The 17,928-nt window shown below is 41.8% G+C and overlaps 1 protein-coding gene across 1 annotated transcript in view; it reads right to left on the bottom strand.

The window, feature by feature from the left end:
- Positions 1 to 17,928, bottom strand: part of STK32C (serine/threonine kinase 32C) — a 156,493-nt gene that overhangs the window by 51,689 nt on the left and 86,876 nt on the right. Inside the window, exons 2-6 of the mRNA XM_044297902.1 lie at positions 15,693 to 15,844; positions 12,769 to 12,942; positions 8,829 to 8,866; positions 6,957 to 7,046; positions 508 to 611 (exon numbers count right to left, since the gene is read on the bottom strand). Of these exons, the coding sequence (XP_044153837.1) occupies positions 508 to 611; positions 6,957 to 7,046; positions 8,829 to 8,866; positions 12,769 to 12,942; positions 15,693 to 15,811 (525 nt within the window). The 5' untranslated portion in view covers positions 15,812 to 15,844. The remainder of the gene's footprint in view (positions 1 to 507; positions 612 to 6,956; positions 7,047 to 8,828; positions 8,867 to 12,768; positions 12,943 to 15,692; positions 15,845 to 17,928) is intronic.

Below are 17,928 nucleotides of genomic sequence, written 5' to 3'. Positions count from 1 at the left end.
TATTCTTTGGATTTTTACTCCAATATAGGTGGCCCCAGAAAAAAAGCTTAAAATGAGTGTTTTTCTTGAACATTTTTTTTTTTACTCTAATAGGGTCACAATTTTTTCTTGATTATTTTATCATATCTATATAAATAGTGGAGCTGGAGAGCTCCAAAGCCCCTGTATAGACACACAGTTAAAGGGGTTCTCTAAGCTCAGACGTTGGTGGCATATCGCTAGGATATGCCACCAATGTCCAATAGGTGCGGGTCCCACCTCTAGGACTCGCACCTATCTCTAGAATGGAGCCGCAAAAATGGTTATTCCCTCTCCTGTGGAAAGGTAATAACTTTGGAACTAATGCAATAATATTGTCAACTCCTAAGCTCCCCCTAGTGGCAGTTGTAGGCAGAAAGTTTTTTATTATCTCTACAACTTTGACCCCTATTATAAAATTAATCAGCATAGAACACTGGAATAAAAAATGACAAGGTGCTAAAAGATTGATATTCAGCATTTACTTACCCAACCCCTGAGTAGCTCGAAGGACATTATCCCTAGTGACCACCAATCAACCTCAAATGAGTAGCCAGTTCCACCATTGAGAAATGACTGAAAAATCTCTGGGGCTAAAGTAAGGAAAATGTCATAGTCATATAATTATGTTACTGCATAAAACATTTTTATATATAAGCTGAAATTGACCCAACTCAAATAAACTTACTAAATAATGTAAAATATATTAATACTAATAATGATATTAAAGGGATAATCTAACTACAGACAGTCAAGGGGAATTATGGAAACAACCAGCTCCTATAGACTTTTCCATAGGTGCCATAGACAGCAGTCCGCTTCCCCATTCTTCTCCTGGTCTCCATGATTTGTCTCCTATAGACACATCTACACCATAAATGTCTATGGTTGAATTATTCCTTTAACTTCACACATGCAATCATTTGGTAAGTCTTCAGTGTTGCTTATCGACTTATTTTTAATTAAAAAGTTCTCTGGGATTTACATATTGATGACCTATCCTCAGCATAGGTCATCAACATGGGATCGTCGGGGATCTGACTCTCGGTACCCCTCCTCACAGCTTACCAAACACAGCGCCGTAGATTGCATAGTGGCTGTGCTTGGTACTGCAGCTCAGCCCCATTTATTTGAATGAAGTTGAGCTGCGCTTAGACCATGGGACCACTGGCATAGGAAGAGGCCTAAGCACTCACGGAGCGATGCAGCCTCTTCATACAACTGATCGTCAAGGATGCCGGGAGTTGGACCCGCGCCAATCTCATATTGGTGACCCATCCTGAGGATAGGTGATCAGTATGTAGATCCCGGAGTACACCTCTAAACAGATTTTGACACTTGAGTACATTTCAGTGTAGATATTTTACAGCCATACATTTCTTTCCATTTCTTTCCAAATTACCCCAGACCTCTGCCCAGTAACAACTCTTCCAGCACCAATTAAACTTTGGCTGGATTTTCTAAGTAATTACTTATTAAGAATTAGTATTAATATATACATTTAATTTTAATTACATATAATTTAGAGAGAAAAAATTACATTTTAAATAATTTAAATGCATTTCATTTTTTTTTAAATTTGCAGGTCGACATTGCATACACTAAAGTATGAACTATTAAAGGGGTTGTGCAGGATTAGAAAAACATGACTACTTTCATTTGAGAACAGCACTAGACTTGTGTGTGGATTGTGATTGATATGTTGCTACATTGTATGTTGCAGAACTGCAGTACCTGACACAACCTGCGAACAAGCGAGGCACTGTTTCTGAAAGAAAGCCACCATATGTTACTAATCCTATACAAAACCTTTAAATTATATAGCATTCAAATATTCTGGAGAACTGAAGACAGACTTTCATGCATTCAAGACATCTAAATAGCATTACATCAATGGAGCTCCGTTACTACATTTACTTTTTAGATGGACAACTTATCACCTTTTCTCTTACTAGCTTGTCAAGAAAAACAAGCATGTGATTGTGCAACTCTTTGAGCTCATACAGACTATAAACACAACCCCAGATCGAGAAAAGTTGGGACCCCAATGTAAAATGTAAATAACAACCGAATGCAGTGACTTGTAATTCTCATAGACCCATAATAATAGATCATAGAACACATATGAGATGGTAAAAATAATAATTGAGAACTTTATGGCAGCAACATATCTTAAAAAAGTTGGGACAGGTGTAACAAAGGGCTGGAAAAGTAAGTGGCAATAATAAAAAATAGCCGGAGGAGCAGTTTGCAACTTAGTCACATGACTGGGTATAAAAAGAGGCAGAGTGTTTTAGAAGCAAAGAGGGGCAGAGGTTCACCAATATGCCAAAAACTGCGTCTAAAAATTGTGGAACAATTTCAGAAAAGAGTTCCACAATGTAAATTTGCAAAGACCTTAAACCTTCCACCATCTATAGTCCATAATATCAAAGGATTCAGAGAATCTGGAGAAATCCATGTGCGCAAGGGATAAGGCCGGCGGTCAATATTGGATGTTTGTGATCTACTGGCCCTCAAGTGGCAGTGCAGGCATGGTTCTGCACTGGAAATCACTGCACGGGCTCAGGGACACTTCCAGAAACCATTGTCTGTGAAAACAGTTCTTAGTGCAATCGTCAAATGCAAGTTAAAGCTGTATTGTGCAAAGAAGAAGCCATATGTCCACATGATCCTCTGGGCCAAAGCTCATTTAAAATGGACAGAGGCAAAATGGAAAACGGTTTTGGGATCAGATTAATCAAAATTTGAAATTAATTTTATAAACCACGGACGCTGTGTCCTGCAGACTAAAGAGAAGAGGGACCATCCAGCTTGTTATCAGTGCACGGTTCAAAAGCCTGCACCGCCAATGGTGTGGGGGTGCATGAGTACCTTTGGCATGGACAGCTTACAAATCTGGAAAGGCAACAGTATATAGAGGTTTTATAACAAGATATACTGTATACAACATATCTTTCAGGGAAGGTGTTGCATATTTCAGCAAGACAATGCTAAACTACATACTGCATCTATCTCAACAGCATGGCTTCTCAGAAGAGTCCAGGTCCTGAACTGGCCGCCGGCATCCAGACCTTTCACCAATAGAAAACTTTTGGTGCCTCATGAAATGAAAAATCTGGCAAAGAACAACCAGGACTGTCGAGCAGCTACAATCCTACATCAGACAAGAACGTGACAACATTCCTCTCCCAAAACTCCAGCAATTGGTCTCCTCACTTCCCAGATGTTTAAAGACGGTTGTTTAAAGAGGGGAGGCTACACACTGGAAGACATGGTCCTGCCCCAACTTGTTTGAGATGCGTTGCTGCCATCAAGATCTAAATTAGTTATATTTTTTTTCTTCATGAAATAGTAAAATGTATCAAAACAGATATGTATTGTATGATCTACTGTGAATAAAACATGAATCTGTGAGATTTGGAAATGCATCCTGTTCTTATTTACATTGATTTAAATGTTACACAGCATCCCAACTTTTTTAGAATTGGGGTTTGTACATTTTGATGATATACAGGCTAGCTCACTTCTAAATGACCTACATTCCCTAGACCATGTGGCTCCTGGCAGTCATACATTTATTTTTCTGGCTCTTTGTGTCTGTAAGGTTGGCCACCCCTGCCCTAGACCATGTGGTTACTGTGGGGCCGTTGAAGGCCCTTGTTGGTTGGGTGGACATATCCTGTGCAGGGCTGCTATCTACAGGAGAAAGGCAGTGTTAGTAGACAAGGGATGGGGGGAATTGGCTCAAGGTTCATGGAAAGGGCATGAAAGGAGTTCTCAAGGATAAGAAAAAGATGGCAGCTTTCTTCCAAAAAACAGCACCACATCTGTCCACAGGTTGTGTGTGGTATTGCAGCTTTACCCCATTCACTTCAATTGAGCTGAGTGCAATAAAAGAAACTCATGGACAGGTATGGGGCTGTTTAGGGAATAAGATCGATTAACTTGAGGCTATAATGGCATCTGAGAATATAGATGTAGTGGCTGTTACTGAGACGTGGTTCAAGGGGAGTAATGACTGGGATATAACAATACCAGGGTTCTCTCTATACAGGAGAGACAGAAAAGGCAAGAAGGGGGAGGGGTGGCCCTGTATGTGAAAGATGTCATAAAATCTAATTTGATACAAGTTAGCGAGAACAATTTAGAGTCAGTTTGGGTTACCTTGCAGCTTGAGAATCATAAGGTAACTTGTGTAGGTGTGATATATAGACCACCTAGCCAAGTCAAAGAATTAGATGATCTACTAGTTGAGGAAATAGCTAAAATGACATTAAAGGGGGAAGTTATCATTATGGGAGACTTCAATCTTCCTGATGTAAACTGGAAAACCAAAATAGCTCGTTCTGCCAGGAGTACAGATATTCTAAATTCCCTACTGGGATTATCTCTACAACAAGTAGTTGAGGAGCCAACCAGTAGTTGAGGAGGCCATTTTAGATTTAGTATTCACAAATGGGAATTTGGTATATGATATTACTGTAGGGGAAAGCTTGGGATCTAGTGATCACCAGTCAGTGTGGTTTACTATAAGTACAGTGACTGAGTCACACCACACAAAAACAAAAGTTTTAGATTTTAGAAAAACTGACTTTTCTAAAATTAGATTAGAGTCCCTATCAGATTGGAACAGTTTCATTGGAGTCCAGGAGAAATGGGACTACTTAAAAGTGGCACTATTGAAGGCAACAGAAAATTAGGCTTGTCAGTAAAAGCAAAAAAAGGAAGAGACCACTGTGGTACTCAGCAGAAGTGGCCAAAATAATAAAAAACAAAAAAGATAGCATTTAGGAATTATAAAAAAAAACAAACGAGGATGACAGGCAAATTTACAAGATTAGGCAGAGAGAGGCCAAGCAAGTTATAAGAGCTTCTAAAGCACAGGCAGAAGAGAAATTAGCTCAGTCAGGGAAAAAAGGCGATAAGGCATTCTTCAGATACATAAATGAAAAAAGGAAACTAAAACAAGGAATTACTAAATTAAAAACAAAAGAAGGAAGGTATATGTCAGAAGATAAAGAACTAGCTGACTGCCTCAATGAATACTTCTGTGCAGTTTTTACAAAGGAAAATGAAGGAAAAGGACCTCAGTTAGGAAAAAAGTCTAATGAATCTTTTGATGCATGTGTCTTTACAGAGGAAGAGGTTCTAAGTCAGCTGTGTAAAATTAATACAAATAAGTCACAGGGGCCTGATGGGATACACCCAAAGCTATTAAAAGAGCTCAGCTGTGAACTAGCAAAACCATTAACAGATTTATTTAACCAATCACTGGCAACAGGAGTCGTCCCAGAAGATTGGAAATTAGCCAATGTTGTGCCCATTCACAAGAAAGATAGTAGGGAGGAATCAGGCAACTATAGGCCAGTAAGCCTGACATCAATAGTGGGGAAATTAATGGAAACCATACTTAAGGAGAGGATTGTGGACCATCTAAAATCCCATGGATTGAAAGATGAAAAACAGCATGGGTTCACTTCAGGGAGATCATGTCAAACTAATCTTATGGATTTTTTTGATTGGGTGACTAAAATAATAGATGCAGTAGACATCGCTTATCTAAACTTTAGTAAGGCTTTTGATACTGTCCCACATAGAAGGCTTATCAATAGATTGCAGTCTTTGGGCTTGGACTCCCATATTGTTGAATGGATTAGGCAGTGGCTGAGGGACAGACAACAGAGGGTTGTAGTCAATGGAGTATATTCAGACCATGGTCTTGTTACCAATGGGGTACCTCAGCGATCTGTTCTGGGACCCATATTGTTTAATATCTTTATCAGCGAAATTGCAGACGGCCTTGATGGTAAGGTGTGTCTTTTTGCTGATGACACAAAGATTTGTAACAGGGTTGATGTTCTTGGAGGGATACACCAAATGGAAAAGGATTTAGGAAAACTAGAGGAATGGTCAAAAATCTGGCAACTAAAATTTAATGTTGATAAGTGCAAGATAATGCACCTGAGACGTAAAAACCCAAGAGCAGAATATAAAATCAGTGATACAGTCCTAACCTCAGTATCTGAGGAAAGGGATTTAGGGGTCATTATTTCAGAAGACTTAAAGGTAGGCAGACAATGTCATAGAGCAGCAGGAAATGCTAGCAGAATGCTTGGGTGTATAGGGAGAGGCATTACCTGTAGAAAGAGGGAGGTGCTCATGCCGCTCTACAGAGCACTAGTGAGACCTCATTTGGAGTATTGTGCTCAGTACTGGAGACCATATCTCCAGAAGGATATTGATACTTTGGAGAGAGTTCAGAGAAGATACTAAACTGGTACATGGATTGCAGGATAAAACTTACCAGGAAAGATTAAAGGACCTTAACATGTATAGCTTGGAAGAAAGACGAGACAGAGGGGATATGATAGAAACTTTTAAATACATAAAGGGAATCAACAAGGTAAAAGAGGAGAAAATATTTAAAAGAAGAAAAACTGCTACAAATGGACATAGTTTTATAATAGAAAGGCAAAGGTTTAAAAGTAATATCAGGAAGTATTACTTTACTGAGAGAGTAGTGGATGCGTGGAATAGCCTTCCTGCAGAAGTGGTAGCTGCAAATACAGTGGAGGAGTTTAAGCATGCATGGGATAGGCATAAGGCCATCCTTCATATAAGATAGGGCCAGGGACTATTCATAGTATTCAGTATTGGGCAGACTAGATGGGCCAAATGGTTCTTATCTGCCGACACATTCTATGTTTCTATGTTTTTGCAATCCCGGAAGACCTTTTTTTTTTAGCTTGAAGCAAACACCAGAAGCCATTGTCCTGGGTGACACAACTTTGTACTATGATAAGGGGCTCAGTTTGATCTTTGCTGTAGGACCCCCCTTTCTTCTGTGTCTATTACTGACCTACATGGTCCATTAGTTTTAGAAACTACAGAGACTGGATACATTAGCATAATGGTTACAATGTAACCTTGCTTACCCATGTATGGCTTGGTTCCAGCCAGAGCAGTGGCTCTTTCGCCGTCTTTAATGATTGTTGCTACATTGAAGTCTGTGAGATGAGCGTGACCTGCGGATCAGGACAGAACAGGACGTTCTCAGCCAAGAAAGAAGCACTGTAGCAGTATGCAAACACCCAATTAGTTATTCCGAACACCCCTGCATGTGTTACAAGCTGATGTTGTGAAAATGCTGACAGATAAAAAGGAATAAAACTGAACCGGAAAAAAAACAACCAGAGAATCAATTAAAGTTCTGTATTAAAAAAATAAAATAAGAAAATGCATGTGAAATCCAAACTTCCCATAGCTTACTGATTACAGATGAAGAATTCTTTACTTCAATGTATTTTGGTTATCAGAACTAGTGCATTGCAATATGCAAAACCAGTGCAAGAAAGCCTCCCCTGCCCGTACATGAATTATGTTACGGAATGACCCCATGTAATACCATTAGAGTTGTCCAGTTTCAGTAAGAAACCAGATACCATTGGGGAATTAGGACCTGTTCACTGTACCATTTGAAATCCAGTAGCCTGATCTGGCTGGGGATCAGGCAATTGGAGCTCACTGTATCTGGCGGTGTGTACCGCCAGATCCCAATTAACTATAATGGGACCTAGCGCAGATCCGGTCGGCCAGACAAGAACCGCTGCACAGAAAGTTTTTTTTTTATCCAGCTGATTCTCATATATGCTAGAAAGCGGCAGAATCTCTTTATAGTCAATAAGGATCTGGCAGTACACAGTCGCATCTGGCAATGCCGGACACTGCGAGCTCCAGTACCCCAAACATCAACCGGATCAGGCTATTGGATTCCAAATGCAACTGTGAACGGAGCCTAAGCTGCAATAAAGAACTGAGCAGTACTTACCTAGTAGACCAGCTCTCCTGCTCTTGTCCTCCGGGCTCTGTTTACCTGGCTGCATCGGTGAGGTCACATCAACAACATTTGACTGCTGCAGCCAATCACCGGCCTCAGCAGTGCACCAGAGGACCAGAGCGGCAGTGCTGCTTTGCTAGGTTAGGGTGCGTTCACGTGACGTTTTATACCTCCATTTGACGTACATGTTAGAAAAAAAAAGGATACAAAAACGCAGGACACCACGTTCTTGTATCCTGCACAGTCTGGTTAAAAAAAAAAGTATACTTTTTTTTTACAATGGAACTCTATGGGGAACGGATGCCCATGTCTGATGCATCCGTTTAACGTATGTTTTTGTATATGTTAAACGGGCAGGAAAAACGCGATGTGAACCCACCATAAGTACTGCTCAGTTTTTTATTGCTGCTTATTCCTCAGTGTTATTTCTTACTGAAACCAGAGAACCCCTTTAAGTATGTCCTTAGGGGATCAGATATTCATGGCCTATCCTGAGGATACGTCATCGGTGTGGAAGCCCCTATAAAAGCCACGTGATAGCAGCAGCATTCACACTACAGCAGGGGTGCACAACATTTTCTGGTTGGGGGCCACATTGTTAGACTGAACCAATGACAAGGTCCGAAAATAAAACTTAAAGGGGTATTAACAACTGACATAATGTCTAGTTACAGTTCCAGAGCTTCCATCTAATGGGAGAATACTTGAAAAATACATGTGAGCAGCCACAAGACATAGGCATACATGTCTGTTACCAGATGGTTAGGGGCCACACAGAATGGTATCAAGGGCTGCATGTGGCCCCCAGGCCACAGGTTGTGCACCCCTGCTCTACAGACTCCATCATTTCAAGGGGTGGAGGCAAGTTCTTCATAGTAAAATGAAATAATGAAGAATAACTGCTACTATTTCATGTAATAAGAAGCACGAGGGGGCTTGTGGGACCAGCTCGCTGGTATTGTCTGCTGACCTTGTTCATCGAGCAGGATGTTGTCCGGCTTCACGTCTCTGCAACATATTAAAATGAATGTTATCTTATTGTTCATTATATCACATGCATTCATCACTCAAAAAGTATTTGGCTACAATAACTGCACTGTGGAATATCAGAAATGATCAGAAATGTTACAGATTCTTTACCAGACTACAATATCTGGTCGAAAAAAAAATTGAAAAACCTGTACAATTGTTGTATATGATAACTACCGGTAGTCCATCAAGTGAATGGGAGCAGCACTGCAGTAACCAGGCACGGCCACTAGACGGTGTATGGAGCAGTGTTGTTCTGGTGCCTCAGTTTAGGAAAACAGCTCACTGTGGTGGTCGACAAGAGTCAGACCAATGCCAGTCTGATACTGATGACCCATAGTCAATAAATAAGTCCTGAAAAACCTCTTTAAAGGAAACCTGTCACATTGAACATGGTGTCTGAGCTGAAGGTACCATGTTACAGAGCAGGAGGAGCTGAGCAGATTGATTCATTTATATTCCTGCTCATTCTGGGCTTTGAAGTCCAGGAGGCGATCCTTCCCGATTGACAGCCTTCCCTCTATGACTGTGTATACAGAGATAGCTGTCAATCACTGATAGGACCGCCTCCTCATAGAGGGAAGGCTGTCAGTCACTGATAGGACTGCCTCCTCATAGAGGGAAGGCTGTCAATCACTGATAGGACCGCCTCCTCATAGAGGGAAGGCTGTCAATTACTGATAGGACCGCCTCCTCATAGAGGGAAGGCTGTCAATCACTGATAGGACCGCCTCCTCATAGAGGGAAGGCTGTCAGTCACTGATAGGACCGCCTCCTCATAGAGGAAAGGCTGTCAATCACTGATAGGACTGCCTCCTCATAGAGGAAAGGCTGTCAATCACTGATAAGACCGCCTCCTCATAGAGGGAAGGCTGTCAATCACTGATAGGACCGCCTCCTCATAGAGGGAAGGCTGTCAGTCACTGATAGGACCGCCTCCTCAAAGAGGGAAGGCTGTCAGTCACTGATAGGACTGCCTCCTCATAGAGGGAAGGCTGTCAATCACTGATAGGACCGCCTCCTCAAAGAGGGAAGGCTGTCAGTCACTAATAGGACCGCCTCCTCATAGAGGGAAGGCTGTCAATCACTGATAGGACCGCCTCCTCATAGAGGGAAGGCTGTCAATCACTGATAAGACCGCCTACTGGACTTCAAAGCCCAGAATGAGCAGGAATTTACATGTATAAAATACAAGGGGGGGCAGGCCTTTATATATTTAAGCAGGGAGCTATCCGCTCCCTGCTTCGCCGCTCAGCTGATCTCTATCGCTCCTTTCAGGCCGCACTTTGCGCTGCTGGCTGTGTGGGAGGAGCGGTGAAAGCACGGTAATCAGCCTCCTGCTGCTGCTGGGAATGGCCAGGTGGATGTGCCGATCACCAGAGAAGCAGGTAAGTATTTGTGGGGGGGTTACGAAAAAAAGGCACTAGGGGCCATAGGGGGGCACAGGGAGGACATAACTACAGTGAATGGGCACAAAGATGGGCATAACTATTGTGAAGGGGCACAAGGTGGACATAACTACTGTGAGGGGGCACAAATGTGGGCATAACTACTGTAAAGGGGTCATAAGGTGAGCATAACTACTGTGAGGGGGCACAAAGGTGGACATAACTACTGTGAAGGGATCATAAGGTAAGCATAGCTACTGTGATGGGGCACAAAGGTGGGCATAACTACTGTGAAGAGGCACAAAGGCGGGCATAAGTACTGTGAGGGGCCACAGGGTGGACATAACTACTGTGAGGGGGCACAATGTGGGCATTAGTACTATGTGGTAGCACTAAGGGGAAGTGCCCTAGATTACCCTATTATATTTTACAAATCCAGCACGGCGCCCCCTGCTGGGGATTTCATAGGGGCAGTTACCATCCTTTTTCTCATGAGAAACCCTGAATGAGGTAGGACCAGTTGGTTCTTTTATTTATTGCAAGGTGTATTGGTACCGCCGTGTACCTTGTGCACTTTTTGCCCCACCTAGCTAATATGTGACCTTGATTAGGTGGTACATATAGCTGTGCGTACTCCTCCTCTCATTGGTTGCTGGATGCACACAGAGGTAACTAGGAGCAGCACATTGTATGTGCAGGGTCTGCTCTCCTGAATGTAGATGCCCATTGGCATAGGTAGATTTAGAGTAGGACCTGCCTGACTGAGACCACTGTGGCGCTGGTAGGTGGGCACAGATGTGTTTTGATCAAAATATATTGGCTAAGAGTCTCAGATTTTATTATATCAGAGTGAGGGCTTACTCTATATATAAATTTTGCATCTGTTGTGTTAGTGGATTATTTACTTTTATAAATACCGCCGTGTACCTTATGAAAGATTTTATTAGTTGGGACTGGGTGAGTATAGTTATGCACTGGGCGGAGTTAGGGGAGTGGCTTAGTATAAAGAAAATTACACGCGCCGCTAAACTTTTCCCTCTTGTGTATTTTTCCCTAATCAAAGACAAAATTACAGGGTACAAGTCACGTTGTCATTTCAAATCAATGGCATATCCTCCATATTGTGAGGCTGTGTGCAACATTGTATGAAGTGAGAGATAATATTCTTTACAAAGTAACACCCGGATGATTGAATGTATGTGAGCCCGGCCTCTGTGAATACATGCGTGAGATGTGTGTATAGGTCAGTGGAAGGTGCAAGAGATTTATGGTACCAGACAGCAACTAATACATGATAGAGAACGGCGAAGATTAAAGATATTCACAGAATTGGGAACTGACACAATATTATCTCTAAAATACAAAAGATATAAAAGCTGAACTGATCCAGGTAGCAGGTGAGCATGGTTCTTCCCTTAAAGGAGTTGTGCGGCGCTATAATATTGATGACCTATCCTCAAGATAAGTCATCAATATCTGGTTGGTGGGGATCCGACTCCTGGCACGCTCTCTGATCAGCTGTTTGAAGAGTCTGGCGAGTGCCATAGCCTCTTCCTAGGCCAGTGATGTCAAGTTCATCAATCACATGGCCTAGGTACAGCTCAGACCCATTTAAATGAATGGACCTGGGATGCCATACCAAGCAGGGCCACTATACAGTGTTTGGCGCTGTGCTTGGTAAGCTGGGAGAAGGCCGCAGCACTCACCAGTGTACTGCAGCCTCGGGGGGATGTCGGGAGGTGCACCCCACTAATCAGATATGGTCATCATTATTTTACTCCCGGAAAGCCACTTTAATTTGCCCTATTGTAAGGTTTACAGATGACAATGTGCTTGGAAGCCATTATTGTGCCCACAGCACTATAGTTATATACTGCATGTTATTTATTGGTATTATTTCTGCACTATATGGTGGTATTAACATTGTGCAGCACTACTATTCAGAAGTCTTGTATTATCATAGTGTAGAATAGTGATGGCACTTGGTATAGCATTATTAAATACGCATCATGATGGCAATGTTAATTGGCCCAGGTATTGCACTATTATTTGGGCATCGTTCTGCATGGTGCATATGATCAGGTACTGTATGCTATGGGTATCTGTATACTGTATGACTGAACGACATCTATCATATACCCTATATTACCATAAGGTTGTCTTCACACGCTGTGTGTGAGTTTTCATTGTGGAAGTTTGAATCAGTCCCATGTATGTGAATGGGGAGGCAAGAACGTGGATTTCTGTAAGCCCCATTCAGGTGAACGGAACTGATCTTCAGTCGCGGAAATTTCTGCAACAAACTCTGCAACGTGTGAAGGCACCGCCTAAATCATTATGATGCAGTGCGTTTGGGTCAGACCAGCCGTGGTCGGTCCGGCAAATACAACCATCACACAAAGCCTGCACACAGCCATGGGAAACCGGCCTGAGAGGAAGTAGAATATAATGATATTTTCATTATGTATATAGGACGTTTTCTGGTTACCGTACCGATGGATTATATGTTGACTTCTTAGGTAATCTAATGCCAGGGCCATTTCACAGATGTACAACTTGACAGTCTCTTCTGTGAACTGGACATTCTGCTGTAGATGATATCGAAGGTCTCCCCCCAGGAGTAAGTCCACAACCATAAACATGTCCTCTTCATCTTGGAAAGAATACCTGAAACCATAAAATGTTACAATAAATCACTCAGAATTTAATGGCGTATCTGATTACTTATTGGTGGTGTTTAATTACTGATTATTCCATTTAAAGGGGGGTCTGTCACCACTGCTAAACCGGGCACCATGCCTTGTAGGACTAGCTCAGCTGAATGCAATGACACCTTTCACTTAGCGATCTGCTGCTTCATTCTGGAGAAATAATATTTTTTATCCATATGCAAATGAGCACCGATGGCGGGGTAATCTTCTCACCAGTGACTGCATTTATGAGTTATAACCTCCCTTCTGATCCTCAGCTCTGTCATGTGACCAGCACTCTTGACTTTCCAAATAACACAGCATCGTATGTGCGGACAGGAAGCCAGTTTTTCTATGTATTCTTATGGGGGTCTCAATGTCAGGAATGAATAGAGAAGTAACTGACTTCCTGTCCTGTGTCAGTTGGAGATCAGACTGTTGGTCACATGACACAGATTAGGATCAGCAGGGAGGTTATAACTTACAAATACAGTCACTGGTAAGAAGATTACAGCAGTGCATGTGCTCAACCATCGCGCCAAATGAGGGCAAGGGAACCCCATTCTTAAGATTGGTCGGGGTCCCAGCAATTAGACACCCACCAATCTCTTATAGATTGTTGCTGGAATACCCCTTCAATATAATGTATAACAAAAAGATTTACCCCTTAAAACATCTTCAGTATTTTATGACTTGACAGGCTGCAGTACTGGAAGGTGTAGTTCAGCAGCGGTAGACCAGGGCTAAAATAATTTATTAGGTCTAGACATAAAAATGATTGTGCCATAATTTCCAAAAGCATTTCTCTTGCTGATTCTCAGGTACAGTGCAAGATCATAAAAGATGTCATAAAACATAATGCCGCCATATAAGATGAAGACAACAGTCATGAGGGTGATGAATCAGCGGCAGACAGGCTGTATCGATAGCGAGAGCGTCCTGCTTATTGTGTTAGTTAAAAATCTAATATCTGTGGTTTTCCCTCAGCAGACCTGATGTACGTCCATGGCAGGACTAATGTACCATGCTGCTCCCAGACATCAGAAATCAGGGACTATGTCTTGCCCAGCGTTTAATCAATGTGTGCGGCCTTTAGTTCTGAAAATGAGATTTATTTCAATGGCTATCTCCCAGTTGCCTGAGCCATGACATGCATGTATTTAACCCTTTAAGTTAGAATATCTGCGGAAAATAGGTTGATGAAGGGTCTAAAAGTACAATTATTACCCCTTGATTAGGGCTAAATTAAGAAGGTGCTGGTGGGAGAATGCTCAGAGCTATGGCTTTTCATACTCGTTATTACTGGATGGTTATAGACAACATGGGAGCCATATAAAAAGCTTAATTCCTGAAAACCCCTTGAAGAGGTTCGAAAAATCACAATAGAACAACCTTTAAGGATGGCGTCACAATTAAATCTTAAATTAAAATGACACTTCCATCAGAAAGGGGCATTTTTATCAACTCAATACTGAAATGAAAATCGATAAACAGCAAATTTTATCCTTCTGCAGCAGAGAGAAAAACCTAATATACAGATAGGTAACCCACTGTCAGTTTACTGGTGCTCTGAGGGGAAGATATTAGCTACACGGTAATCTTCATCATAATGGTGGGTGTAGAATTGGACATGACAGCTCTATTATTCTCTTGATAGGCCTAAATAAAGATGTCCACATTGCATTGATTAGCATTATGTGTGATGCTGTAATTGAGCCATTATAGCAGGGCTCTCCGGTCCCAGTTATGGTCTGACTAACAGAGTTAAAAAGGTTTTCCGACGAAAAATATTCTACAGTTTTTAAACCAGCACCTGGATCTGAATACTTTTGTAATTGCATGTAATTAAAAATTTAGCATAGCCAATGAGATATTCAATAAAATATATCTGTATAGTGCCACCTGCAGTTTGTTTATTTCTTATTTCTTTGACCTGCTCACTGAGAAGGCCGCACATGCTCGGTTTCTTCCTTCAAATGCCTCATGAGCTGTGATAGGGAGAGCATGGACACGCCCCCTTAGCTGTAGCAGAAAAGACACGCCCCTTGAGCTATCAGCTTGATATAAATCTAGCAGAGCAATGAATGGGGAGATCTCTGGATCCAAGTGAGGTACAGGGCTTGTTCTAGCTTTGTTGGAAAGAGGTTGTCATGTACGATATGATGTCTGATTTTCATTTTTTACATTAGTCATGGGATAAACCCTTTAAGTGATTCTGTCTGCCATGCAAAAAGTTCAAAGAAAGAGGAAGATAAAGGGGTTATGACACCAATGTCAGGTGACACATTGCTAGGATATACAAGCAATGTCATCAGATAGGTGCAGGTCCCACCTCTAGGATCTCCACCTATCTCTGTAACTGAGCATTTTCATAAGTCCCATAGAAATGAATGGAGAGTGCACCGCGCAAGTGCAGCCATTGCTCCATTCGCCTCTATGAGACTGATAGAAATAGCCGAGCTAGCGTTCTGCTATTTTGGGAACTCCCATAGAAATGGATGGAGGGCAGTCGTGCATGGCTGTTCTCTGTTCCTTCAGGGGTCCCGTTCTAGAGATAGGAGTGGGTTCCAGAGGTGGCATTGGCACCTATATGACATTGGTGGCATATCCTAGCACCCTATTACAGTGCCAGAACATATATAAATTATATACATAAACAGAATATTCAAATATAGGCTGTGATTTAAAAAAATGGTGGAAGTGTCCCTTTAAATAAAATCAACTTACCAAAGATTCACTAAAAATATATGCTCTATCTCCTGGAGGATTTCCAACTCTCTGAATACATTACGAACCTCATCCCGCTCAATGCATTGCTGCTTATTCATGTACTTCATGGCATACATTGTTTCGGTGTCTTTCTTCTGGACAATGCAAACCTAAAATTTTGAATAATAGAAGATACTAGTCTGTACAAAAACAAAAAGTAACATACATGTTGCCTATTACTCTTATGGTAGGCATAGTTCAAACCTAAACAGGAAGAAAAGAAGTCCACAAAATCCATTAATCTGACGAACTGTAGCTCTATACCCTCTAGAGAAGTCATAACCATGTTTATGGGTCTGAAATTTGTTCACAGCAAATGTCACTTTCTTTCCGGTAAATACTGTACGCTTTATTTGGCAGGAGAACACAAAGTCAAGCTCTCATTTAAGGAACACTCTGGGCAAAACCGGTATACGGCGTTATGCCTAAAGCAGGACCTGGAGGTTGGTGCATGATGCAGAAATTCTCTATGATTCTCTTTAAATCCTTCTGTCATGCTCCACCCCTTCAGACCTTGCACAAGGCATAGGATGGAGTGCTCCTTAGAGATTTTCCTAAGGCTTTAAATAATTGAAAGTCATTGAAAAACCATGTTTTCAAGGTAACTGCTTTAGATCCTGGTTTTGTGTAGGCACCCGAGCACATAGCCATGTGGATCTTGAAACGATGGTTGGTCTGGGCATAGTTTTAAGCCAAATCTTGAGGGAAAGCAATAGAAAAAAAATCTAATATATATTGTTTGGACAACAACTGGTGTTCCATGATGTTCCTAGACAAAAGATTGATAGGCAAGGGCGTGAGTATCATAGAAGCAGGCAATGCAGTTATTATGGGGTCCTTAGTGTGTACTGTTGGCGAAACTTGAAAGAACGGTAGACTCAACCAACAATCTCATGTGTATAGGGGATCCCAACTCTCCCTCCAACAGATGATGTTGGGTGAATGAGGGATCAGGCTTACTGAATTTTTTTACCAAAATCTTTTGGAGTCTTAGGAGATACCACCAGAAGTTTCTAGCAGCAGCCTTCTCCTCTCTCCTCATTGACAATGCATATGAGCTTGGCCAAACCGAACATGTACTGTAAATGTATGAGGGAGCCAGGAAGGAACTGTTAGAGGTAGCCACTGGCTGAACAATCATTCGGCTGACAGCTATTGTCTATAACCACCTTCAGAGAGAGAAGATTTAGTCCTGGTTGGTCCTATCATCTCTATGCAGGACTCTTCTCTCCAGTGCCCTGTTAGTAAAGAGTAAAACTGGGAGTAGACTAGACACAAGGGTCACAGAAAGGGGATGTAGGAGAAAACAAATACTGGTTCCTTTTGCCCTATGGTTTCAAACCCAGCACCACAAACGGGGTCCAGTGTGATCTATGCAATGGGTACCCCTCACTTCTGTATAAACCACTCTCCAAAGGTGTCTAACAACACTTACAGACCCTACAGTGTCCTACATAAAATGGTGAGATCTACCCAGCACAATAAAGATGGTTGGTCCACAGGATTTATTTGACATGTTGGACAATCCTCGACAACCACCACCGTGGTTTTAATAACACTGTAATGGCCCATTCCCTCCACACTGGATAGGTTTTGACTAAGTGAGACAATAATTGATGAAGCCACCTGTGAAATCACTAAACTGAACAAAACTTTTTTGGCTGAGGTAGTTACCGAGGTGGGGGTTGGACGTGCAGATAGCTGCATTTTAGGCATATCCTTTTCCTGTTTGCTTCTGGAGTTATTGGATTGTGAGAAAAAATAATAACATTGAATATGAATGCCCGTTATGTGCAGAAAAGAAGCCATCATCCATCAAGTGTGGTGCTCATCGAGAACACTTCCAGAAATATAACTCCTCCAGACTGCTGTGCACGGAACAATGGAGGAGGTTAGTGACTGCACAGAAAAACATTCATTATTGCATAGTGACAGATACTTAATATGAGTTTTACACTGCAAGCCAGCAATAAAACATTCTGTCAGAAAATTAATTGAAAAAGAGAAGGATTTCAAGGTGCACACAGTGCCAATGCACCTGCTCGTGTACCCAGTTGGGAAGAAAGAGGAAGCCATAACCTGAAGTTCTATGTTGAGTAACCCTCACAAGAAAAATAGACCTGATATTCTTAACAATGAACAAACTACAGTTACCAATAATTTCGATGGAAAATGGCTCTCCTCCAGAAGCAAG

This window comes from Bufo gargarizans, chromosome 6 (genome assembly GCF_014858855.1).
Source record: "Bufo gargarizans isolate SCDJY-AF-19 chromosome 6, ASM1485885v1, whole genome shotgun sequence".
Lineage (NCBI taxonomy): Eukaryota > Metazoa > Chordata > Amphibia > Anura > Bufonidae > Bufo > Bufo gargarizans.
This window is presented reverse-complemented; position numbering and strand designations above follow the sequence as displayed.